The sequence below is a fragment of the Aptenodytes forsteri genome, unplaced genomic scaffold, assembly GCF_000699145.1.
Source record: "Aptenodytes forsteri isolate BGI_AS27 unplaced genomic scaffold, ASM69914v1 Scaffold82, whole genome shotgun sequence".
Taxonomy (NCBI): Eukaryota; Metazoa; Chordata; class Aves; order Sphenisciformes; family Spheniscidae; genus Aptenodytes; species Aptenodytes forsteri.
Genome location: NW_008795490.1, coordinates 6,938,386 through 6,965,991, shown reverse-complemented (window position 1 = coordinate 6,965,991; position 27,606 = coordinate 6,938,386). Strand labels below are relative to the sequence as shown.

The window sequence follows — 27,606 nt, the reverse complement described above, 5'->3', positions numbered from 1 at the left end:
GGGGCAGGGCACCTCTGCATGACACCCCCACAGTCAAATTCATCACCGGAGTCGGCGAGCCTCCACGTCCCCCCCCCCGCCCCGCCCCGGGGGGGCCGTGGGGGGCTCGCCACCCTGCTGCTGGAGGCAGGGGAGCGGGTCGAGCCGCAGCCGGCCTCTGCCTCCCGGCAGGTAGCGGTGCCCCGGCTCCGCGCCTGGCAGCGCAGCAAACCTCGCCTGTCCCGGTGAGTTACACAGACGGCACCAGTGATGCACTTGCACATATTTACATGGGGTGGAATGTTTTCCCATAGCTTTTTAAAGGAGTATATAGATCAACATGTTCACATAAGACCAAATACTTTTAATATATTTATAACTGTTTTATAAAGCTTTGAAAAAACTCACAATAGCACATTGTTTTACTTTAATGCTTTACGGTACTATCAGTTTAAAATCACAATCAGCACTTAAGTTATAGTCAATCCGGCAAACAAGAGACAAAAAAAAATTACAAGAGTTAAGAACTGACTGATACATCCTTTATCTTTTTTTTAACTAATGCATAAGTGCAGAATAAGATAAGATACTCTAGTTTAAATATCTTGTTTTACAATATACATTTTGTTCTAATTACGTAACAGTAAATCCCATGCTTCACATAGAAAAGCAATCCACAACATTAAGAAAAAAATTTACAATTTATGAAACAAAGTAAATAAATATTAGTATTACAGAATCAGAGCTGTACATAAAAGCTGTTCAGTTTTAATCATATAAAAATATGTATTAGTGCAACCTCACATATATTGATGCTGTTTTGCTTTACATCATTTAGATCCAAGTGTCCAAAAAAGGAAAGAAATTACTTTCATTACAAAGCAGATACACAAATTCTAAAATATGTACAAATTACTGCTAAAAAAATGCTTATAAGAATATAAGCAAAGTAAAGAAAAGGCACAAACATCTGTACAATTTAAAAGTACCAGACCCAATAAGAATTCCAAATTTAGTTTTGGTCAGGCTCATGATGACTTGTTATTTTATCTAATTCTTTTGATATAACAAAAGTATATATAATAGCAAACTACTGTAACTTAGAACAGGCATGCTGTAAAGTTGAATACTTCTTCTATCTCTAGAAAAAAAAAGTGGGGTAAATGTATGGGTGAAAGTCTCCATGCATCTCAGATCAATGTGGCTTGCTCTTCTCAGATGACGGATCTTTTCTTTCCTGTGTGCTTGATGGGGGGTCGCTCCTGCTGTGAAAGCCCAACTGCCGGACGTCCACAAAGCTCTTGCTGTAAAAGGTGGGATGGGCTAACGCAGTCTGTGATGTACCAAAACTGTCCTGTTCACCACCATGCAAGTCAGGATGGGTGGCTGAGGCACAGGTCTGGCCCGGCTCAGATCCACTAAAGTGTTTAATGCTAAAATGTGCACTTTCTAAGGGTTTCTGGTGAGGCTCAGAAGGCCTCTGCAGCTGCTCCGCCCCGTGCAGAACGGCTTCTTCTGTGGCGATTCGCAGAGAGGCTATGGCTTTTGTACAAGTCTGTATGTTCTCCTCCTGCTCCCTCTCGGTAGCTACGACACTGTCCTCCGACGTGCTCTGTGTCAGCAACAGCAACGGAGAGGAGGGCGCGCTGGAGGGGGCGGTGGGGTGCAAGCTGTGCGGAGAGGTACGTTTCTCATGGTGCTTAGAAATACTATACGATTCTTTTGTAAGGATTTCCGCAGTTCCTCTTTGCTTCTCCTCAGAGCCCTCCCTCTGCAGGGCCAGAGTGGATGGAGGATGTAAACCTGAAAGGGCCACCGGCACCGAATGGACCATCTGGATACCCCCGATAGGCATCATGGGGATGGGTGCTCGGATCTGTTGCTGGGAGTGTAGTGGAAGATGACTGAAGACATAGTCGCTCGGACCTTCGGGGAACGGGCTAGACCCACGGTGCTCCATACCTCCTTTTTCTCCATATACGTTGAAGTAAGGCCCCTGAGACAACCCCCTTCTCTGTAACCAGAAAAAACAAAAGAAATGTCAGCGCTGCTACTAGCAAAATTCTTGTCTGGCTGCCAAACCACCTATCTGCTTTCCTGTCTAACACAACCTCCCATTCACGCAGCACCTTTCATCCAGATGGATCCCAAAGCATTTGGAAAACTCCACTAATTGCTTATCCAAACAACAGAGGAGGTTTTGCTTAGCTCAGCCCTACGGGGCCCATGCCTCTGAGGTGAAAGGCAGCAGCTAGTTAAGAGTGTTCAGCAACACAATGCAGCAATTTAGGTCAGGAAGTGAAGAGTATTATATTCAACTGAAACTGCAGAGAGAATTTGGGGTAGATAGAGTTTCGTTACCCAGGAGAAATTTGGCCAAGAGATCCATCTTACCCTCTCTTTTGGCAAACTGTGCAGGTATTGGCAATCCCCACCGGGTATCAAGACTTTGTTGCAGAGAAATACACATCCGAACGCTCCCTGCTCACCACCACTGCTTGGCAGTACAGGAAAAATCTGACTGCATGTACGTATTTTCTGCCTGATGAGAGATCCTGCTCTGGAGCCCCAGAGAAGGCACTTGCTCCTCCTACCCTCCACCGTGAGCTTTACCCAATCCTTGATGAAAGGGGATGCGTATTTCCATGGAAGTTCAAGTGCCTCTGTGCAATGACGACCCAAATTTTTATAGTCATTTAGACAACGGAGCACCACTCTGGCCTATCTGTAGTGTAAACAATAAATAACAACAAAAGCACAGGCATTAGCTGTGAGTGAAAGTGATGATTCTGTCACAGGGAGACTCACCCACTCATAATGGGATTGAGAAGAATGAGGGATTTTGTAACGGCTAACAAAAACCAATCTCGCAATATTGACATTTTCAGTGCCTTCCCGTTAGTTCCTGCCTTGGAAGAATAAAGAGCTCCATCTCCACTCAGTATTAAATATGCCCTGGGCTTTTGGGTTTCTCTTTTTTCATTCTTAACTTTTAAAATTTGTTTTCCATCTGATGATTAAGTATCATTTATTGCTGACCAGAGGAATAACGATGACAGAAGTGCAGGATGACATTTTCATAATTGTGTGTGGGATTTGGCCACACAGCTCTCGGGGACTCCCATAGGAAATTAAATGAACAAAAATGCTCATCTCTGCTCTGCAAATTGACCAAACACCTATCAATTGCCCCAGAGCTGTACTGCTACCCCAGTCTTGGTGTGGCAGCCTGAGGACCGTGCTGCTAAATGCCAATGCATTAAAGCGGCAGCACTTCACTGCTGGGAAATCCTAGCTCTCAAGGCATTCAGCAACCTCTTGATCCCATCCCAGGGAACTGGTTTAGGGGGCAATTAAAGATGCAGTTTCTGTGCTACCCAGGGGCTCAATCTCACTGTGCTCAGATCCTTTGTCCTGTTTGATATAAATCAACGTCGAGACAGGAAGGGTGACCCATAATCATCAGACTCGAACTTAAGAGATGTTATTATTCAGAGACTAATCTACACTGGGAATTTTCCTATTCAGAAAGTGAGACACTTGAGTCTCATAAAAGAGAAGCTGTCATACGAAAGCACAGTGACAGCACGTTATACTGCTGAATGGGGAAAAATTTACAGAATAAACTGCAGTTGCCAAGCCACAAGACATAGTTCACCTACCCTGTCAGCCCTTCCTATCGCCAACCTCACCTCTGCACAGCTGCTTGCCCCCCTTTTTTTTCCATCTTTGGTCTGTCAACCCATTTCTCAGTCATACTGTCCTCTTGGCTGTTTCCTAAGCCATGACATTTATCACTATTGCATCTGATGTGAACTCGGGCTAAGGGAAATAGAGCAAAAGCAACCAAAAAAAGGAGCAAAACTCGTTGAAGAACAAACCTAGTCACACACAAATCTCTAATTGAGAAAGACACTGGCTTCATGTTGTGCCCTGCCACAGTTTCAAAAGGGAATAGAGCAACAGCCTGTCCTTGTCAGATAGAGGTGGCTAACATGATAGAAACTGCTACACACTTCAAGATCAGCAGTATCATCCAATATATGTCTCATATGCATAATTTTTACATAGACAGTGACAGTGTGTGCATGTCCACTGGATGCCTTCCAAGCCTGGCTGAGCACATACCGGATTGTCTTTCTCTAGCTCTGGCAGGTAAGTTTGGAAATGGCCAACATAAATGGTTACAGGCATTAATAACTGTTCATACCTCTTACCCTGCTTTTATTTCCTTTACCAATATCTAGCATATTCATACTTACAAGCAGACACACATATACATATTCACAGGGAAAGACTGAATATTAGAGGAGCTGTCTTCTTTTAACAAACATCCTGAAAATCCAAAGACTGTATTCTGTTGACAGGGCGAGTATTAGATCCCATCACTGAGCACAGTGCAGAAAGTCACGGTATCTTTTTGCGGTGCAGTCAGAATGGGTTGCTGCCAGCGCAGTGAGATGAGCTCCTCTCTTTGTCAGGTGATGGGAATCCAGTTCGTTTCCTATTAATTCTCATTTGTTGCAGTTTAGCATATTTCCCTCAAACTCCAGGTGACACATAATTTCCCAAGCAACAATATTCTGTAGGAGCTTTTCACTAAACTCTCTGACCTGGTCATAAAGCTAGACTGCCACACCACACCCCTGAGCAAAGCCGTATCCAGCTTCACAGGTCCCCCAGAACACCTCAGGGATGAAATAGGGTTTACACTGTATCTGGTACATCACCCAAAACAGGCTACGGGGGATTAAGAGGAAGATCACATTTCAAAGCCAAGCACCCTTCACAGATATCCTCGTGGCAGCCTCAGACCACAGCTTGCAAAAAGATGGTGGGTGGAAAACAATCATCTCTTTGATTACCATATCATAATGTACTTGAAGCTTTTTAAAGTTAAAAACCAGAAAATGTTGGAACTCTATTGTGAAATTCAATAACAGAGCATATTACCGACGTGCTTTCTAAAAGACATGATGCTTAATAAAGTGACTATAAATCTGTGTGGACTTGTTTCAGGATCAGCTCGATTTGCAGTCCTACTGAGAATGCACCATAGCAGCCCACATACACCAGTGGACCTATTTACAATTTACCTGGACTTCAGAAGTTTTATGCTGGCTCGCTGCACAGGAAAGCATTTCACTCAAGATGATAAAGTACTGAGTGCTTGGGAAGGGATGTAATACCGTATGTCTGGCATGATCAAAGGACCCTAAGTCCTATCGACTTTCAAGTGGATATAGAGGTGCCTAACTCCCTTCAGCCCTTCTGAATACATTGAGACAGGCTTCAGACTTCAAAATGAATGAGAGGTGCAACAAAACAGCAACACAAGCAAAATCCACTACCTCCTAGAAGCTAAAACAGTTGCTAGGGACAAGTTCGTACCGCTCACAGCAAGATACATTCACAGTCTCATTGTGTCTAGCCCTGGGACTGGAAGAAGAGGCAAAAGCTCTGGTCCACACTAGGAAGTAGCAGGGTGTGCTAGGAGTGGGGACAAGCAGGAACAGAGTGAAACTGTTGGTGCTGGATTCCATGTTCACAATGTAAGTGTTGTTGGGTTGGACAGGAAGGTTGCTTCGGACTAACCCTATGCAGTCCCTTCTTGCTCACTTGAATGCCCACTCACAGTTTAAGTGTACCTGCTGCACTCCTGGTGCACATTTTCCGGTTTAATTTCATCTGAAAACAATCCAGGTCACTTACTCCAAGACTGCTCTGCAATGTGAGTCAAAGCACAATAAATATGACAACAAAGACATATGCCTGATCCAAACTAAAATGCTAACAGAGATGCACTCAGGGTGCACAAAAGCAGCCTTCCCTTCTCTCCTCTTTCTCTCAGGACTGGCATAAAGTGACTCAGGAGAAGAATCAGAGCCCCTCAATAATGGCACCAGCCTGCTCAGAAAGGACAGAAACCTCTGGTATTGACAAAAGAGAAGATCCCAAATGTATTTAGAGAGCAATGGAGTCTGCCTTTAAATTTAAAGACGGGCATTTAACTTGCCAAAGCCAAATGTGCACCAGCGTCAACCAGAGCCTTAGGCTACTTTGGAGAGAGTATCCTGTTGCAAGAGTGTATCCTGTTATTAACTGCCAAAGAAAAAAAAGTATATTTTTCTGTATTTTTGTACAATCTACAAAAATAGTTACTTTCCCCATGCTCTCTTCCACATCCTAAAGAAATAATTTCAATTGCTTTCTATGTGGTGCTTTCAATGCCAGAGCACTTTACAAGCTCTTTGCACACGACCACCAAGGTGCATGAAGATTCAAGGGGAAGCAACACGAAGGGGAACTAGACCAGCACTGGCCAAAGAGACTAGAGCAAATACATCCATTTCAGTGGAGAAGAAAGAAAACTGGCCTCTTCTGGGAACTGCAGGCAGCAGAAGCACAAAACCACTCTTATTCCTGCAAGGACTGGGAACCCAATGCAGCTCTGAAAGAGGAAGCAGGATTGTAAGCTGGCATCTGCATCACTGATGCAGTTGCTAATCATGTTCTGATTTGCTGGATTTCACTTCTCTAAAAGTGAAAAACAGCCTTTATTCCTTTTTCTTTTCTGACAGCTTTCATTTATAGCAAGCTCAGGTGTTATTTGTCTTCCCACACACTGAATATAATAACTTGTGTTTCACCTAGACTCAACTACTGTTTGGCTAAAGTATGTCTTCCAGAGGTGAGCAATCCATCTTTCCCTCCTTGCAGTTGGTTGTTGAGATGGGCAATCATCCTCACTTGTCATTTCCTCACTTAAATTTGCCTGGGCTCTGCTTCCAGTGATGCCTGTGTTCAGGTTCCAGTGACTGCGCTGAGGTCTGCGCTTCTCTCTCAAAATACTCAACATGCCACTGAGTTAACGATGCTTTCTGTAGGGCAAATGATCTGCATTGGGTTTTTCACCGCCACATGCCTGATCCTACCTCAAAAATAAGGTAAGTGTTAAAAGCCCATCTGGCATGGTGGACTTTCCAAAAGAAGGAGCTAAGGGTGCTAAAAGAGTCCTTACAATGTGCTAAACGCCTTGCTGGAAGGTGTGCATAACACACAAGGCAAACATTACAGCAAGAACTGTCAGATGGCCAAGGGTGACTGTTACATAGCCTTTTGCCAGCATCATCACACATCCAAAATCTCTGCTACAGGATGCCAGTGGAAGTGTCTCATGCAGGACATTAGAGACTTGGGCTCCCTGCACAATGTCAGCTGTAGCGTCTCATATAATCCCTTTCATTTGATACTAAGACATCATGACTGTTAAACTGGTGGCTCTTTATCCTCTTTTTGAGCTTCCTTACTTTGTCAGTAGGACTGCTGGCTGGATTTGTATCCTCTCTCAGCTACACAGTGATCACCCCTATGAGAGTGCAGCAGGGTTTCAACATGCCCTTCCTCAAGGATGACTTAGTCAGCCACCCTGCTCCACTGCGCTCCTCAACAACTTGCCAGGCCACAGGGCCATGTCTAAGATGTGGGAGAAGTACCTGTGTTGCTCTCTCCTACACACATGGCCGCTCACTTTGCAGCTTTCCCTTCTCCCCCTGAAAAGCTGGGAAGCCACTTTTGGATCTTCCAGGCTGGCGGCATCTCAGCTCTGTTCGGTCCATCCCTGCTGCAGCCACCTTTGCCCAGCTGCATCCCTTGCTCCATTCCCCGGTACAGGTAACACATCAGCCTGGTTCCACAGAGAAATTCACCCCAGAGCTCTGGAAACGCTGATTTTATGAGCTCAGGGTTCAATTCTTCTCCTCTACAGAGAAGAACCATAAAGATTACACAAAAAGCCGAGAAGACTGGCAATGGGGAAGGAGGGAGGAGGGCAGAGAAGACTGGCAATGGGGAAGGAGGGAGGAGAGCCCTGCCGGGAGGAGGGCAGGGAGACAGGAGCCCTGAGGCAGCGGGAGCCTGTCACAGCTTGCCCATATTGAACCCACACATACAGGCTGACGAGGCAGGCAGTGAGAGGGCAGCAGCAACATCAAGCGTGGTGAGGGAAGCATACTAAATAAATAAATAAATGCATCCATAGTGAGGCTGTTCCTTCACTCTAAAGACCAAATTTATTTGTGGAGAGAGTGCTTTGTGAATGCTAGGGCCTGTCAAAAGTGCCAAGTCGGCAGTTTCTGAGAGCTGATTTACTGAAAGGGAACAGCACAGACAGCAGCTGTGCAAGTTTTGCATATTTCCATTTCCACCCAGACGGTTGTGTCCCTGTCGAAACAGCCAGTCATGATGGTGCTTTCTGCGGGGCACACAGCTGCTTGCTCCTGTCACACAACAATATCCTTTAAACTCCAGTCATAGATCCTGGTTTCGATGGGCACCCTGCTTTTCCGACAGGTTCCATTTATTTTAGTGTTTTTATTGCATTAAACAATACGTTGGTGATGGGCACCGTACTGCAGTATCAGGGCCTTAAGCCCTGATCTGGGCTCGATCCCATCTGACAGTCTGGGAGGTAAAAGGTTTTACACTGCTGTTACAGTGCTGTAACAAGCCCCACATGCCATGTAAGCTTCCCGGGCCATTTTAAAATAAAGAAGGGGGCAGTTAATGTAAGCCAGCCTAATTTCATTGAAGTTATGGAGATACTCAGGCTTGTACCAAGTGAAGATTTGACCCTTAGGCTGACTCTATGGCATCTAACTGAATCAACATCTCAGCTTGGTCCCCATCTAATCCAAATTTCTTGCATTTGTTCCAGGACTTCCCACCAAGGCTCAAAGCTTACGCTGCCTTCTTCTACAAAGCTGCAAAGTTTTTTAAACTACTATGCACAGATTAGGTAAGAGCACTGGTTTTGACAACAGGAGTGAAAATACTCTTTCATACTTACTGAATGCCCCACTGGAATAGATTCAGACTGTAAATATTGACCCATGGACAACGCTGGATTATGGTATAAGCCCCTCCGGGGAGACGCCGCTCTAACAGAGGCCATATATCTCCTCTCTCGCCTAGGAGACAAATCTCTTCGAACAGACGCATCTTTTCCTGGTGACATTGGTCTCCTTGGCGATAGGTGACGTCTTGGTGACACGTCCCGTCTTGGCGATAACTCTCTCCTCAGCACAGCCTCCTTCCGTGGGGAAAGGTGCCTCATGGGTGAAATATCTCTTCGGGGTGACAGGTGCCTTCTGGGTGACAAATCCCCTTTTGCCATTAAATACCTCTTTGGTGAGTTATCTCTATAGGGTGAAGAATCGTAGCCGGGTGACGACTGTCGACTGGAAGGTGAGAGGTCCCTCGGAGACGAACTGGGGTCTAATGAAAGCACGTAATCCTCATCCATGCAGCTAGGTATGTCTAACCTGTCTTTATCAGGCTCTGAATCAGTACTCTTGCCCTGGAAAAATCTCTGATACTCTGTCATCTGTGAGTCTTCACAGGAGTCGCTTGGTGTTATAAGCTGAGTAACCTGAATGCTAGGTAAGGTGACCAAGTAACTGATGAGGGAGGAGTGTCCCATGGAAAGGGAGCCCTCGGGGGAAGCCCCTTGTGATGCCCCAGCCGAGTTTACCGACAGGGAGGAGAACCGAGGGGGCTGCGGGCTGGTGCTTCTTGATCTCGTTTTTGGTGTCGAGTCTCCCTGAGTATCATCAAAATCATCCTCATCTTCATCGTCATCGTCATTGTCATCGCCATCCTCGCCATCCGACTCCTCCGCATCAGAAAACTGGTGCTCTGCTGACAGGCCTGCCAGGTTGCTACTCTTCTCTGCCTCCTGCTGCATGTCCTCCGTGTTTTCTGAAACAGCCACGGCGAGTCAAAATGGTGAGCACACACCCCACCTCTTACGCCTTCTGCCACATTCATTCCCCACCCAGCATACCCATTGCCATCGCTGGATGTTCTTCATCTGGGATGGCTGCATAAAGCCGTTCTTCATAGTCTCAAACCATAATTTTTCATAATAATACCTTAAAACTCTATACTTGAAAGGAAGTATAAAAAGCAAATTCACCATACCCCACCTTGCAACTTCGCTAAATGTTGCCATCTCTCACATCTAAACTGAAAAGATTGGGAACTTTGTATGAGACAGATGACAACAGGTCATACTTTCATTTCTAGCTCCTCCTCATGCATCTTAATAAAAAATGTAACTCAGACAAATGGATCAGATTTATTTTTTATACTTCCTGTTTATTAAAAAGATGCCTCTTAATTAAAAAATGCCCCAAATACTCTTAATATATTTTCCCATGCCAGCCACTGTGCTAGAGTGCAATGAGTCATTTGCATACTCCAGAGGCCATTCCAACTAAATTAAATCATTCTGACATACCTGCTTCTTCAGTTTCAGCATCGTCTACGGATGTCATTGATACTCCAAGCTCCAGGCATTTTTTCATGTGTGCTTTAGACTTCATATGTTTTGTCAGATTTCCTACGGATCAGAGATTAATCTAATTAACGGACAACAGCAAAGACCACTCTCCAAGTCAGGTTTTGGTGTATCTTAACTCCGTTATCCTGCAGATGGGGGGTTTTAGTTTAAAAAAAACCACAACAGACAGGGCTGACTCATCCAGCCCATCGCCCTCAGAGCCTGTTTTAATGACACTGGGGTTTTATATCTTCCAAAAAAAAAAAAAAATTTTTTTCAAATAAACTTAAACTCAGGGCCTGAGAGGTATATAGGCATCTCTCCAATTTTCCACATGACATTTAGGCACCCCAGCACGCTCAAAAAATTGGTTTTGGATGTTATCTGTCCCTGGGCTCAGTGGTCGTGATATGTACAAACTGCCTGGACATCGAAGTAAGTCCAATGCACACCAGCTGTTCAGGGCTCACACTCCTAGTTTCACAGTGGTACTTTCAAGCGAAGGGCTCTCCCATTTACTTCACATGTAGGCTCCAAGTGTTCAGTGTGTTCGAAGCATTTGGAAGCAAAAGTACCCCACAAAAAAGACATTTATGGGAAACTTCTCTGTGCAAGTTTACCATCTAGCTGCAATCTCTGAACTGAGAGGAGCTGTACTTACAGCATTCACCTGGGATGTGGAAAATCCAGGTTCAGCTCCCTGCTTTGGAGTACGGATCTGAACCAGACACAGCAGGGATTTGAAATCAGATCTCACATTCCCCTGAGGGAGCAATCTAACACTAGACTCTTGACTTTCTGGAGTGCCTGTCTTGGTCTGTTTTTTCACAGATAAGAAAACTGGGTTGAGGCTGGCCCCAAGAGACATTTCATGGCAAAGAATCTTGAGCACAAAGCACAAGCTGGAGAAACAAGAATATTGCTCTAATCCATTAGCCACTTCAATCACATTTGCAACACCCAACGGGGAAAGCATGGCACAAGTAAACCCAACCCACTACCAAGACATGGTGCTCAAGGAAAGCACTCTGTGAATGTACCTATGCTGCTTTTGGGACCCTAACCAGTGTCTCCAGATGGTGTATGTGGCACATGCAACCGTGGGGCAGGAACGCTGCCCCACTCTGTTGGATAGTGGAGGTGTGCTTAGAAGCTCACAGGCCAGGCTTCTCTCCTCTGACTTTCAGTCCCAGCTAGTTCAAATAATTCCCTTCTCGGTAAGAGTTTCTTATTGTGCTCGGTCCCAGCTAGTTCAAATAATTCCCTTCTCAGTAAGAGAAATAATACCCTTCTCAGTAAGAGTTTCTTATTGTGCTCATGCACTGCATGAAAAGTCTAACTGGGCCACTGATGCCTCTGGGTGGCTAAATGCTCAGGGTGTACACTGACAACCTAAGTACCTCTGCAGGTCTGTCCCCTACTGTTCTCAGCAAAATAGCAACAATAGTTATGAGGCTGACAACTGCTCATAAGCAGTAATATACCAGTTAAACACTTCTTGCACTTCGAAGGCTAACTTAGTCTCTTCCTACTCATGCCCTTCTTGTGCAATAGCATAGTACCTCCTCCCTGTTTCTTCTTCTCTGCCAGAAATGCCATCCTCAGCAAGCAATTTCGCATTTCTTTCCATGCCATCTCTTCTGCCTAGAATGTCCTCTCTGAACACAGCTGCAAACCCACAATCCTCCTTCAAGTCCCTCCTCAAGACCCATTCCTCCAGCAATGTCAAATGTAAACAATGATCCGAGAACAGCTCACCAGATGGTCTATTGGGACTATGAATGAGCAGCTCCTTGTCTTTGTCTCTACACCCCCATGAAAGTTCTCATCTTAAATTAGGTTGATGGGTCTACTACCATCCAACAGCTATTCCCATCTTTGGCAGAGAGTGCTGGAGTCATGGAAACTATTACAATTCTCAATCCTCAAAACAGCCATGAAGCTGCACTGGGATCTTGGGAGACATTTCCTTCAGCTTCCTCTCTCCCCCTTCAAGTAAGTTCACCGCACTGGGACCAGAATCCATTTCCCTTGTCTGCCAAAGGGAAACTAAGAAACTGAGAATGTAAAGCTCATTTGGGCTGTGCTACAAAGAAATGCTACCAAAGAAAAGGATTTTTTAATTTAAGGAGATAGTTGCAACGCAAATCTGAATTCCAAAGAGTATCATTATCTGTGGCCTCAGGGTGACAAATGGAGGCTTTTTTCTGTGCTGATAAATACATGTGAAAACAAGCTATCAGATCTCTATTCATAATTAATGCCACAGTGGATGGAGTGGCCCATCTGGGAAACATACATTATTTATAAACTTGAAACTGACCCACTGTAAAGCCCGTGAAGGCATGTTTTCCTCAGCAGCTGATGCTCTGCTTCTACATTATGTCATAACAAGTGTACTCTCCTGGTAGCATTTAAGTGTGCTGCAATTAAAATTTGCACCATGTAACAATTTTGGCAGAAAGTATTATTTGTAAGGGCGGTTCTTATGCTACTACATTTTCTCTGCAGACAGATGGACCAGCCAAGAGCCTATAGCTCTTAATGAAGCTATTCAAGGAGTCTCAGAGTCTCACAAAATCCCTGGATCAATTAAACAGAAGAGAAAAACCTCTCTCATGAAGTCCTGTACACATAAACACAATAATTTTATTCTGAAGAAAATTCTCTCCTTGATTGCAAAGGGTGCTTGGATCCTTGATGGCAAAATAGCTCAAGATTTGTTCGGGAAGTGGCAAGAGTTCAGCAAAAAGGGTCAAGTACCTTTAGTTTTGAAGGCAAAATTGCACAACTTGCATACATAAGGCCGGACATCAGTATGAGTGCGGATATGTTTTTTGAGCATGCTTGGCTTTTTGCAGCGAATTCCACATTCTTCACAAATGTACTTTCCTCGGCCACGACCTCTGACATAGACATAATCCTCATTTGATTTATACCTGTTGGAAGAGAGCAAGCATTTAAATCATACAGACTCTAGGCCACACACATGCACAAACATCACCTCTATGCATCTGGTCCTGATCCTGTATATATCTCATCACAACAAATCCACAGAAGTCCACAGGAACTACTGAATTTTCAGGCCAGAACTCATGAAGTATTTGCCTTTCAGGGAATGTACTGGTCCCAATGTGTTTTAACAATATGAGACCAAAGGGTTGCAGTCTGACAACAGTATAAACACCTTGTCAGAAAACAGATTAGCTACCATTCCTATAGACAGCACAACTCCAAATACGAGTCTGCAGGTTGGATTTATTTCAGCTAACTGTAGTCTTGTACAACGCAGGCATCTACCACCACTGAAAACAGCGCTGTTTTGTGGCACGGTTCATTAACTATTTTAGTGTATTTATCCCTTGGGATCAGATAAATCACATCTTGGAAGTGCCTGTTTCTCCCCATTAAGCATAAAGGGAATGCAGATGACTAGCAAGGATGTACGCATTTACACTACAGATGTCTGCCTGAAGTTCCTGAAGATGGATCCCTCCCTAAGGGACACCAAGTTGAGTTCACTCAGGTACGTGCTGCTTTAGAAATAAAATGGGAAACTTCCAACCTGCATACTTAGCAGAAAGCTGTTGAAGGAATTTTTCTTAGCACAGGCGTAAGCATTCCATGCTATTTTTGCTGATTACATAGTACATAGTTAGACAATAATTAAGATATGCAAATCTATGTAAAGCTGCACATTGCCTTTACTATCATGATAAATTGTTAATACTGAAATCTAAAAGGGCCCAAGGGGATCTGCTCAGGCTGTTCTGAGATTTGAAGAACGCTGGGCATTCCCTAGAGGGAAAATTTCATCCTCATTCACCCAAAGTAAAATCCAGAAATTGCAAGAACTGAGAAATAATATTTTTTTCTGCCCTCTGTCCTCCACTGCCCTCTCCCTAAGCAGAACAAAGTACTTTCAGTCACCCTGCGGATGTGCAGCCCACAAAATACCGTTGGCACTGACAGTCAGCACGTTAAATAAATAAGGGACTGTGTGAAAGATTCTGTTACTGTGATGATAACTCTACAAGAAGCAAGTGGCAGTTTTTGGGTTACAGAGCTGCAATATTTTTCAAGTGTGCTTTTCTTAGATGAACACTTCTTCCATATGTTCAGCTATATCATTGGAAATATAAATACTGAAGCTAATATCTTAGAAATACATAAAACACTGTCCTGTTCTCATATCCATCTTGTTATCTATTAAACACATCAGCTCCTCTTTCAAATGTGGATGCCTAAATTCAGTTTTTCTAATCTCCTTTCCAATAAAGTTGGCCCTCTCCATTTTCCTTCATTGTCCCTGGCACCATGGGCAAAACTGGCGTAGTGTAATGTCACTTAATATTTAGCCATCTCTCTAGCAGGTTTTTTTGTATAACGTTTCTGGGATTCTGCTTTTCTGTCTGCCCCAGTTCTTCATACACACATGCCAACATAGAGTGGAGTCTCTATCATAGAGAGAGTCATCTCTCTATCCACTGCTTCATCAACTACCTCCAGGCTTTCTCCCACAGACAGAAAAAATGTCCATTATTGCTTGAAAGACTGCCATTTAATCTTATTTTCATCTCTCCTTACAGTCTGATTTTGCTGGGATGGAGTCTACCGTATCACCCCTGATTGATACTGGTAAGATAAATGCCGTGTTATAACGTGCTTTTCTGTTGCTCTATCTCTGCTGTTCCTCTGCCTGACCTCATTCCACAGGCTTCTGTCACCTGTCAGATCCCATTGGGCACAAAGACAATTAGACAAGATCTGTCTCTTCATCATTCATATGGACGGTTCTTGGCCATAACTGACTTTGACTCTCTAAGTATGTTTCACCGTAACAACAACTGTAAGAGAAATGACACACACAAATTTGACATTTAAAGAAGGCCTCGTCCAAAAACTGAAACACCAGAAGACTGCGTCTATGGTGATTATCTTTCTAGCCCCCAGGAATATTAGATCTTGCTATTAACTCATGCCTCTCTCAAAGCTTTCACTAATTTCCCCCTTCCCACTACACAACTTTCATATGAAGACTATGGTCACTGCTGCTCTGAGTTTGATTTGAATGGGACTCTAGAGTTAAAAAGCATGAACAAGCTTCGAGTCCTGCAATTTCTACCCAAAAAGTTATTTTATTGGGGATTTTCAATTAGAGTCTATTACTGATAGATATAAAAGAGCAAATGTAAGCAAACTGTGAACTCTTGCTGTCAGATGATAATGTCTTTAAGCCAGATGTCAGGTGAGTGGGCATGTTTGCCCTGTCCCTCCTTTCTTTTTACTTCACACCATTAATAACTAATTAATTGTACTGCAGCAAGTACTGAACTTCAAATTGCTGCTTTTCTTTGAGGAACACTGCTTCACACCCCATTAGGGCTTTGCAGTCACAGATGATGGAGAGCAGATTTTGTGATGCAGATCATTTCATTCAAATCAAGCCACCTGCCAGAGGTAATAATATGGTTGTTAGCTTCTTCCTTCAAAACGCCCTCTGCTGCGATGCTTACAAACTGCTCTTGACGGGCTTCGGTGCAGCGAGGTGGTGATGTGCTGCGAGATCTACTTTTCAGCTCAACTCTGTTCATTCTGTTCCTTCAGCTTCTCACTCATCCCCAGCCCCATCTATTTGCTTTTTGCCCACCTGCCACACGAGCACACCACTCCCCTGGCACAAGGCAGCTGCACAACTGCACCTCCCTGCCGAGCAAACAGGCTTTCCCACAAACCGAAAACTGACAACCGCAGATCTTTCTCAAGTATGGATTCTGAATTGCCTTCTTCGCACTTACAAAACAAAAGCAATCAAGAAGCCTAAGCAAATCCACTCCCCAAGACAAACTAAAACCAAAATGAAAATACCCTGCTGAAACAAGATATCACCATGCATGCTTGTCTGTCCAGGGGAGAAAACGTGAAACGAAGACGACAGACATTTGCTGCATAGTTCAGTGCACTACTTGCACATGCTGAGAGGATACGAAGATGAGCTTGATGAGAGTAGAGTAGAACAGAGAAGAACAGAACAGCTCTACAAACAGCCAAGAACAAGCAAGCATGGAAACCCATTCATGTTAAAAACTAGCTTTCAGAAGTCATAAACAAAAACCTGAAGGACAAATTCAATAATCAGGACAGAAAACAATTAAAGACATGGTTATAATATCTAAAGAATATTAGATCAATTTAAAAAATAGCCAAACTAATGAAAAGAATGAATCTACCCTTCCACAAATAATTCCTATAAAATGTACGACAAAATTATGATGTATAAGGAAAGAGCGGACCCATTAACACTACATCATCTCATTCACTGTAGCTTTGCGGGTTATATGCTCCTATTGAGGAACTCACAGTCTATTGCACAGATTATTTGTCCCCCCCACTCCAGAAATTAATGTGCACATCAAGGTTTCTTACGTTTTGTTTTACTCAAGGGATATCTAAACATAGCCAAGTATTACCAGGAGACATTTCTAGGTGACATGTGAATTATATGACTTTACACAAATAGTTTCATAGACCTTATCAGTGTACAGGGAAACTTAAGATAGTGTAAGTAACATACAAAGTTTCTTAAAGAAGTTATTAGATGGCAGAGGCATTTTATAGAGTGATCTGTTGCAGCTCACACTGATCTGAATACTCCTTTAAGTTGCTTTTCTTAACAGACTTTTACTCTTCTGACCTCTCATCACACAGCTTACATCAGTGCAGACTATCTTCAGCTGGGTGACCCAAATTCAGAAATGATACATACTGGGAAGCAGGCAAATTTTATACTTCAAAGTGGGTGTGAGTTGAAGCAACAGCTCTTTAAATTTCTTGTAAACTTAGGCTCACCCCTGAATTTGGGTCACTCTTGTGCAGTCAGACTACTGGCTTGGGTACTAGGACAATGTACAACTACAGAGAACAGCCAGGATCAGGGTGTCTGGGCCAGCACACCTATAACAATCTCCAGAATAACATTTTCAGTCCTTCAGGCAAGATGTAGGCTATACTCCTTCAATGCTGCAGACTACAGAGAAATGCCAATGTTCATTTCATGGAGACTATTCAAGCGGAGCCAAACCACATAATGTTAATGAAGGACAACTGAGATTTTAAAGGGTACAAACTGACAGGAGAAGGAAATGGATGTATGAATTTCTCACATCTCCATCCTGACCTATTTAGTTATCCCAGTAAAACAGTGCTGTGAGACCATCTGAGTTTGGTAAGACTGAAAAACACATCTTGTTCAGCCACCTGACTGTTCACTACTAACAGCAGCAAATTAATCGCATCGTGTCAGAATTCTGTAAAAGAAATTAAACATTATCTTCCATTTTAGAGTATACTGCAGAGGCAAACAAGTGTCCATTTCATTTGCTTTTTATAACAAGCTTCATAAGCCTCAAAACAATGTTAATGGGCTTTCAGGTCTCCTTTTGCCCTCTGTTATTTGTTTCTGTTATCACTTGAGTGATAGATGGCCATGGTAAAAGTAAACATTATTTTATCAACCATACATGACAGGTCCATGGATTAGGCTTAGACACCATAGATTTCATTGTCATCTTACATTTTATCTCCAAAATCCAACTTCAGTATATAATAAAAAATTACAAGAATAAGAGTAAGCATGCCTAGCTAACCCATTCAAGTGAGTGGAGGTACACAGAGTCTAAAAATGGAAAGATATCCTCATGGAAGCCATTAAATACAAATAAATGGTATAGAAAATATCAAAATGTTAACTGTTTATCCATTTATTTATGACCTAAGGAATGAAAGTAACAATTTCGAGTGAGTGCTCTTACACAGATAGAAAATATAATTGTCCTAATAGCAAAGTAGACCCAAGAGTAACTACACAGGCACCCTGCAGTTTAAGACTGACATATACACAAAAAAGAAGAGGCTTGGGAGCTACAAGACATGGCAGGAATACAGGAGACTGTTCACATCCTAATTCATTCACATTCATTTTCAAATCTCTTTAAAATGACAGGCTGAGCTTGAAATTTCCAGTTGCATTTTCTTACCCTCCTTCAAAGATTTTAATTCGTATCGGCTCAGTTTGTTTGGATGTAATGTCTTTATCTCCATGAATGTCTCCTTTTACTCTTTCTTTTATAATATTCCCCACTACTTTCTTTTCAAGCTTGCTGCCAAACAAGAAGAATGGCTCGTGTTTCATCTGTAGAACAAAGTCAAGGAAGGGTGTTACTGCTGGAGCACACAATGAATGCACACTTCATTTCAAGTACTTTTAACATTCCAGGTCAAAGCCAAACTCTCATTTTGGTGCAACTCTATAAGATGAATTAATTTGTCCCGTTTAATTTGATGGAAAATAAGAGAGGGGTCAGCATGGACAAATTTTTACAAGAGTCTTGACAGAAAAGACAGCACCGTATCTTTCCTCAGAAAAAAATCATGGAAAATAGAGATGGAAAAGCCTTAGAAGGTAATTTATTGCCATTACAGAATTTTCCCTGGCACCATTATCTAATGCTTAGTCCATGAGGAAGAGTCAGTATGTAAAAGACATTAAGTAGATCTGAAGATCCGTACTCAATTTTAACTTAATCTTTACTTATGAACGCGCATGGATGTTTGTGTCTGATACTGTTTGAATCAGGACATGGCGAAAACAAAGGACAAAATAAAAGGAGATAATGTATCAGGCTCTGGCACACATGAAGGGAGAGCTTTAAAAGCCTCACTTTTTACATCTGATTTTGAAAATGGAGCCAGAGACAGCAGAAGTAGCAGAGCTTGCAGAAGGGTAAATTGACGCTCAAAAGTTGTCACGGGAAGATGTCAATGTCTGATTTCCCAATGGGGAATGTTTTTTTAAAAAAAAAATCATTAACTTACATTTCATAGTTTACTAATATTTTCTTAAATAAAGATATACTAATTTAATTTTATTAAAACCTCTTATTTACCTGAGCAAACTGCTTCCATGCACTTGATGATGTCAGTTTACCAGCTCCAGGTCTATGCATAGCAGCCAGAGTGTAGATTTCCGTGGTGTTTTTTTGCTTGGACCTTAAAAGTGCTAAAGTGGTCTTTGTACTTAGCCCAGATGGGTTTGGGTTACATGAACTTATACACCATGAAGCATAAACAGAAGATTTGAGGGTTGGTTGCTGAATGTAGTTGGGTTTCGTATAGTTTAAGAAACACCAGCTCACAGTAGTAGTAGTGCGCAGACTTGGGAACTGAAGGATCTGCTGAAAATCTGCTACGTCTGTCAGGAGAATGGTTGAGCCTGTGACTTTCCCACTGGTATTGGATGACATCTGGACTAACATCCCAAGAGGCAATTTTTGATGTTTCAGTTGGTCTTCTGGCTGAATTTCTCCTGGTGGCAATGAAGACCTCTGTGGACTCATGCTCATATCTGAGGCTGTTTCATCCACATCCAGTTCTTCTGGAGAGTCTCTTCCTTCAGAAGGGCCACTGGACTTCTGCCCTGGTGACGTGGAATCAAAACTGGAAAGTTTCTCCCTGCTCAGTGGGAAAGTATCAGCTGCTGGCATGCTGACAGGTGGGAAATCTTGAGATGATGAGGACGACAGCGGTGAAGAGGATGACATGGATGGTAGACTTTCTTTTGGCTCGGTAGTACAGCTCTGCCTTACTAGTTGAGGCTTCTGCATTCTTGGAAAATCCTTCTTTATATCTGAGTTAGTTAACTCAACTGCACTTAGCTCCTCAACTATCTGCCCATACATTTTTTCTTCTTTGACTCGTTTCTGCTGCTTGGTCTCCATGAAGAGCTCCAAGCTGCTGGCAGGTGAAAGCATTCGTTTGCTTCCTCCCAAGGTAGAAGCCATGTCAGAACTGGAAGGCAAACACAGGGGAATTGGTGGCTCCAGTCCGAGTGGTAGTGTCTGCGGCACTTTCCACAAAGGATATTTTTCTAGTCCTCCATGCTGACCCAACATCTGAGCTATGTTAAATCCGATTCCTTGCATGGTTGCATTAGTTGCCAATGTTCTTTGAGAAACAGTCTCATCAACTTTACAAATTACAATTGCAGGGCTGTTGCTCTGCCCAAGGATCTGGGAAATGCTTGTGTACATGACACTACCGTAAGATGGCACATGGGTTTGAATCCTGACGGGAACAACTGTTCCTGGCAAAGACTGTACAGATCCATCACCTGGGGAGTCAAAATCTGCCTGAAGATGCTGCTCAGAGGAGGTATCTGGTGGTTTAATGCTATGGTCTGACTGGTACTTAGCAAGAGTATTTTTTGAATACTGCCCAGATGTTCCTGAGTAATGCTGGTATGCTTGCTCTTCAGCGTGCACATAATCAGCTGGTTTCTTTCCAATAAGCTCTGTTGCATGTTCCAGGTGAAAACTTGGAGGAACATCTGTTTGGAAAGGCTGTTTGACGTAAGATTTCTGCAGCTGTTGCACAAAATGATGTTGGAAGTGTAGAGGTTCTGTGCATGACTGCCACAAGACAGGCTGCTGAGATGGTGGTAAGTGAACCATGCAGACAGCTGGATACGGGAACTGAAACAAGGTGCTATGAATAGGGGGAAATGGGACTTTTTCCTGATGTGCAAATAGTTGCTGCTGCTCTGATGGATGTTTGTTAGGAATATAAGGTGCTTGTTGAATCAAGGGAGTCCTTAACATTTCTGGGCTGTCTGCAAGAAGAGCCTGTTGCTGGGCAAGGTGGGATGAGCTATTACTAAGCTGAGCACAAGAGCCAATAGTCTGTTTTCCAGAGTCATCTACCTGAATGGGCTGAAGTACAGAGGAAGGGGAGTGATGCCAGGCAAGATGGGAGGAGCGAAGACTAGCCTGTGCATGTTCCATCTGCTCCTGCTTTATACTTTGTTCTGTGCTCTGATCAGTCTGGGAAATATCTGGAAAACCACTGAAGGAAGCCTGGCGAACCAAGAAGCATTTCTTCCTTTCTCGGGATGGAGACAGTGCTGTGGTAGGTGTCCCAGCTGAAGAGGCATGAGACAGGTTCCCATAATCAAAGGATTTACTTCGAATCTCTGGGATTTCAGCAGCATGAGGACAGGGCATCTGTTCAGATGAGCAGCGTCTCATTTCCCTCTGATGGTGATGCCCAGGGACGGAAAGTGAGTAAGCACCAGCTGGAACTGTTAAAAACTCAGACTGTTTTCCAAACTCATCTTGTTTGGGAGGCGTGATGAACTTCATATTCTCTTCTCTTTCAAAGGACATTGAAAAACTCGAACTGTGGGACAAATTACTTTCTTGGCTAGGGCTGCGAGAGAGGCTTGTACCTGTGGACTCAAAGCTGGATTCTCCAGAGGAGTGCTCCATGTCAGCCAGTCGTAAACGCTTCTTTTTGGGTGGTAGCTTTTCGGCTGGAAGTTGAGAAAGGGTTTCACTTCTCTGGGGCCACTGGAATTCTTCAGTGGGTCTCTCCTGCTCTTTACTCTGCACTTCTTTATCTTTCTCAGGCTTATCTGGCTCCTCTGTGACACGAATTTCAGGTACCTGTATGTTGTGCTGGCGAACCAACCTGGGCTGCATATGATACGGCTGAGGCTGCTGCGATGGAGATGGCTTACTGGTGTCAGCATTTTCCGTTTGTGGAGCTCGGTCTGGGCTCATTGGGGACTCACAAATCTCACTCTCGCATGTTTCAGATGGTGAATAGATCTTTTCCTGCTGGCATGCAATATGTTCTGTAGATTCAGACCTTTCAAATGAGTTTGGCCTGCTCAACGAATTTGTGTGCTGAATGACAGAGATGACATTTCCAGGGGGCTTTCTAGCCAGTGATTCTGCAGTCTTTTCTTGCTCTGCAGTTAAGGATGAGTCTTCCAGAGAAGCTGCCGGGCTTCCAGGCTGCAAGTAAGGCCTGCAGATTTCAAAACGCTCCGCATGGCAATGGGCAGCATTGTCCAGGCCTTGAAGGGCAAATCCGCTCCTTGGTACTTCCTGAATTTGGGATCTGGGATCAAAGTCCAAGGGCTGAATTCCCCCAGTGGTGCCAGTCATACTGCTGCAAAGCATGGGACTGTCCTCCTCATCTCCAACACTCTCCTCTTTTCTGCGCTTTCTGTTTTCAAAAGTTGTTCCAAGCATGGATGGCACCACCTGAGATTGTCCGAGTGGATCAACAAAGTACTCTCCCCCCTTGTTCATCCCACCTAAGGATGGCGAGTCCCTGTAGTTCTGCTTCTGAGCTTCAAATTCTTCCCACTTTCTGTAGTGCTTTCCACTGGCGTCATAGTCATAAAAGGTCTTGTCTCCTTTCTTCTCTTTTAAGGATGGTCCTTTGTCACCTGCTGTCTGTCTGCTGGAAGCAATAATGATATTTTTCCCTGGTCTTCCATGATAGTCTGAATCTGAGTGCCCCTCCTGCACAGACGGCAGTTCAAAGGCAGCCTGTCTTCTCAACATCCTTTGGTGGGATATTCCCACTGTCCCAGGGTAAAATACATCATCTGAGCCAGTCATCTTCTCATCAAATGAATGGCTTCCTCTCAGAGATGGGGGAATACTTAGGTTGTTTGCAGAAGAGGTTGGCATGGAGTTACTTCTAATAAGAGGAGAGGAATCTACTGGGGGCTCTAGAAGGACGGGCACGTCACCCTGCTGACTGACTTGGTACAGGTTGGATTCACTTTTGATGGATGATGTGGTGGTCTGGGATTGTCTAGATTCTGTATTGCTGCCTGGATAAACTTGTGTAGATTTAATAGTGCTCAAATTACTGGAGTCAATGAGTTCTTCTTTATTTGGAGTCGGCTGAGAAATATGTTCCTCAAGCATCTTGATATCTAATCTGTTATTTAAAAGAGGTAATGGCTCTGCTTTGCCCTTTCTACCCATTAAGGTGTGTTCCTGATTTGTTGTGGCTACTGTTAGTGCTGTCCTTTGATTAATCCTATAGAACTTCCCAAAGATGATCTCTTCGTAAGACTTTGCATTAGTATTTGGTGGGCTAATTTGCTGCTCAGCACTTTCTGAGCGGGAAAAATAACCAGAGTCAGTGCTTCCTTTACTGTGCGGGCTCAGGAGGTTTAACGACTGCTCAGAATCTTGCCCTTTTTTCTCTGACAGTCTTAGTGCAAGTCGCTGCTTAACTGTATGAGAGTCATCAGACTTAGTACTTAAGGATGGGGTTTGCAACATATCAGAGCCAATATATGGTGAGCTCTCACTGGGTAATTGAATTCCACTTTTAGGGATAATCAAAATGGGCACTTTCATTGGCCCCACCAAGGACTCTTCCATGGAGGAGTGAAAACTGCTCCTGCTAGCAATGTCCAGGGGGAGCTGTGGGACGGGGCTCAGTTTGTCAGACCCCTCCACTAGGAGTGGGGTCTCCTCATCAGTGTCCGTGCTCTGCTCGCCATCTGAATGTATTTCAGCTTCCACATCGATGTAACTGGCATCTAGGTCCAATTTAGAGACTGCTGACTCTGTGAAAGGTACCAATCCTGCTTTAATTGCATGGGCATGTGACTTCCTGTGCTTGTAAAGGTTGCTCTTCGTCTTGAAGGAGAAACCACAAGGAACACAAGGGTACGGTCGCTCCCCAGTATGAGACCTAATATGCTTTTTAAGTACACTAGGTTTGGCACAAGCCCGATTACAGTAAGGACAAATGTACTTGCCAGGCTTTTTGGGTTTGTGCTCCTTTTTGTGAGCATCATCTGATTGTTCTAAAGATTTCTGTGAATATTGGCTGTATGCAGGGTTCAAACTTGAAATCTTCTTCCTGGAGAAACCTCCGCTATGGCTATGCATATGAAAAGGAAACAAGTCCTCTGAGGCAACTGATTGCAAGTGGCTAGGAAACTGCCACGGAGGGCCTTCCAAGCTCTGATGTGGCTTCATGTTGTGCAAGAAGCCTTGTGGCAATGAATGCTGTGGGAAAGAAAGTGAATGCTGACATGAGTAAGGACTTGGACGATGCTGTGGATATTGCTTCTCTGTGACTTGCTGTGCAGCTTCATTCGATGATACCAGTTTCCCAGAACTAAAAAGTTGTGCTGATGCTGTGTTTCCAATTTGCTCGTGATCTATTTGTGGTTGCCTCTGTACTTCTTGATTGCCAAAAGTGCTCATCTTAATAACAGGTGAATGTTCTTGCCTCCATCTACTTGGTACTTTAGCAGTTTCTCCAGACCTTGAGGTAGCTTTTTGCCCTATAGCTGTGTCCCCAGAGTCCATTTTGTTACACAAGGTCTTAAGTGCTAGTTCACTTGAAAGCTGTGCAGACACATGGAGCGTGTCCAAAGCTGTGCTTTTTAAAGTTTTGTTGCTCCCATTTTTCCAGGGCTGTTGCAAGTTCACAGACTTTTCTTTCTCTTTGGAACTTTCCACGCAGTAGTCTATAGGCATTAGATTTGTGTCTGTACACTAATGTGAGTATTATACAGTTCTGTTCATGGCAGGAACTTTCCTAGAGTTTATTATACATTTGCAAAGACTTGTTATAGCATTCGGACATTTTCCATTGTTATTAAATACTGAGATGCAGAATGACCCAGAGATATTTGTGATCCTCTAGAGACAAGTTCTCTTCATCTCTTCCGTGGTGACACAGCTATCTGTAAGGAAAAAGCAAAAACAAAGAAACCACACACACTAATTAATACAGTCATGCGAAATAACATCAATGCAGTCAGTTGCACTTTCATTGAGCCTTTCATGAAAAATATTGAGGGACTTAAGTAAAGGTAACTACATTTCACAAATCCCCCTTTTGTCAGGAGACACAGTAAAGACTGGCTCCAGACTGCACACAAGCGTAATCACTACTCAATAAAAGCCTTAGGAACAGAAAACAGGGATCTAGACTTTCCAAATTGAATAGAAGCTTTGGAAGGCTTTCTGGGGACAGTTTAAAGGCTCGATTCTCAGAAAGTCCGCCACCTACTTTCAAAGCTCTTTCAGCAAATTGCTGCTGAAAATGGAGTCCTAACACTCTGGGTGGCAATTACCTTACCCAGTATTACTCACCTACAGTTCAGACATGCACTTCAGTCACCTGGCCTTCCTCTAAACTCAGAGGAGGGTGATCAGTAATTCCAGAGGAGAAATTGTTCCATATTGTGATGGTCACTTCAGACATAGGGGATGTCTATGCACATGGCCCTCCACTCTGGAGATGCCTGTTTCTCACTGTCGGCTAGGCAGAAATCCTAGATGACTACCTTGGAGTATATACCGAATTTGAAGATGGCTAAAGTGAGGTACTTCTTACGTTAGACCATCTAACTGGTTTTACAAGATGTCGATCACCCTTTTAAACTACTTTTAAACAGTCAAAAAAGTACACCAAATAAGCATTCTGAACGCAACGCTACTGGCACCTTTCCATATCTCCATCTTCCAATCACTATATTAAATTTTAGCTAGAATGTCTTACTAGAGGTAAAACACGCATTAAAGAAATGAGCTATGACTGTGTTTATGTGCCTTTAGCATTTTAGATTTCAATGTCGAAATTTCCATCCAGCTATACATGTGCTGTTTATGCTTAAATGCAATAGGTTTCCACAGTTCTATTATAAAGAAGAAATGCTCAGAGATACGATTTTCATAGACAAGTACAGCATTTGAATTTGAAGAACAATGTAGGTTTTCTGCCTCCATATTATCCAAACACAGGATATTTTCTGGACGCGACAGTGAGAATTATAAAAACAGTCATAATTTTACAATAGCGAGGAAAAGGGTACAAAAAGCATTACTAGAGATACTGGAATATTTTTCATTCCTACAGTCGAAAAACTGAATTGGGCTTGAAGAAACATCAGCAAAGTGCAGGAAAACACATAGGGAATGGGAATATATGATTTTTTTTCAGTATAAAACAATTACCTGCATCTTCTAGGAATCTAATAGGCATGACTATCTTCAAATTCCCTGTAGTAAAAAAAAATACAGTCATAAGAAATTCTTGACATTAAGCATAGTGCTGAAGAAAGTTTTCTATTCGTTACAGCAGAGGCCTGAAAATTTCATTTATCCATCCACTGGAAAAAATTCACGTTGTGTCTTAGAGGTCTGAGCAACCACATTTTGAAGAATAATGAATGTGAGTCTTTTTAAAGTATTTAGGTTTCTAGTGTGTAGATGAATAACTGCAAGTCTGAACTGATGCAGTCTCACCTTCCTGAATCAGTCAAAAGAGAGCTGCCAATGTCCCTGTTCATTCCTACGCCTTCGCTAAGCCTGGATTATCCCTGAATCCCATTGGCAAATCCCATTTCAATGCCTCTCTCCAGCTAATACTTTTAGGCTCCAGGCCTCTCATTAAATGTTTCAGGGACCAAAACAAAATCCTGGCCAGGGTGTCACCACTCAGGTACAAAAAAATTAGTGAAACACGAGTAGGTTTCCAAATCAGTTAACACCAGTGGGATACTGCTCAAGAATATATGACTGCCTTCTCAAAGAAGAAACCTACAGACCAAATACATGGTTAAAAGGGCTATGATCTTATTGGCATCATGGAGATGTGGTGGGATGGCTTCTATGACTGGAGTGTTGGAATGGAAGGATACAGGCTCTTTAGGAAGGACAGGCAGGGGAGACAAGGAGGGGGTGTCACCCTCTATGTCAATGACCAGCTGGAGTGCATGGAGCTCTGCCTGGGGATGGATGAGGAGCCGACCAAGAGCTTGTGGGTCAGGATTAAAGGGAGAGCAGGGACAGGCGACGTTATAGTGGGGGTCTGCTACAGGCCACCTGACCAGGAAGACCGAGCGGATGAGGCCCTCTATAGACAGACAGGAGCAGCCTCACGCTCACAAGCCCTGGTCCTCATGGGGGACTTCAACCACCCCGACATCTGTTGGAGGGACAACACGGCAGGGCATAAGCAATCCGGGAGGTTCCTGGAATGCGTCGATGATAACTTCCTTCTCCAAGTGGTAGAGGAGCCAATGAGGAGAGGTGCTATGCTGGACCTTGTTCTCACCAACAAGGAAGGGCTGGTGGGGAATGTGAAGCTCAAGGGCAACCTGGGCTGCAGTGACCATGAAATGGTGGAGTTCAAGATCCTTAGGGCACCGAGGAGGGCGCACAGCAAGCTCATTATCATGGACCTCAGGAGAGCAGACTTTGGCCTCTTCAGGGATCTGCTTGGTAGAGTGCCATGGGACAAAGCCCTGGAGGGAAGAGGGGCCCAAGAAAGCTGGGTAATATTCAAGGATCACCTCCTCCAAGCCCAAGAGCAATGCATCCCAACAAAGGGGAAGTCCGGCAAAAACGCCAGGAGGCCTGCATGGATGAACAAGGAGCTCCCGGACAAACTCA

At 43.6% G+C, this 27,606-nt stretch overlaps 1 protein-coding gene across 3 annotated transcripts in view; it reads right to left on the bottom strand.

Moving 5' to 3' along the window:
- Nucleotides 1–198: 198 nt before the first annotated feature.
- HIVEP2 (human immunodeficiency virus type I enhancer binding protein 2) overlaps nucleotides 199–27,606 on the bottom strand; it is a 130,982-nt gene continuing 103,574 nt past the window's right edge. For 2 of the 3 annotated variants that reach the window (XM_019472638.1, XM_009281452.2), the window contains 7 exons: nucleotides 26,167–26,211; nucleotides 19,267–24,890; nucleotides 18,358–18,512; nucleotides 13,085–13,260; nucleotides 10,280–10,381; nucleotides 8,828–9,738; nucleotides 1,175–1,993 (listed from right to left, as the gene is read on the bottom strand). In XM_019472638.1, the coding sequence (XP_019328183.1) occupies nucleotides 1,175–1,993; nucleotides 8,828–9,738; nucleotides 10,280–10,381; nucleotides 13,085–13,260; nucleotides 18,358–18,512; nucleotides 19,267–24,681 (7,578 nt within the window). In that variant the 5' untranslated portion in view covers nucleotides 24,682–24,890; nucleotides 26,167–26,211. Of the gene's footprint in view, nucleotides 1,994–8,827; nucleotides 9,739–10,279; nucleotides 10,382–13,084; nucleotides 13,261–18,357; nucleotides 18,513–19,266; nucleotides 24,891–26,166; nucleotides 26,212–27,606 lie in introns of all 3 variants that reach the window. The other variant, XM_009281451.2, reaches the window with a different exon arrangement.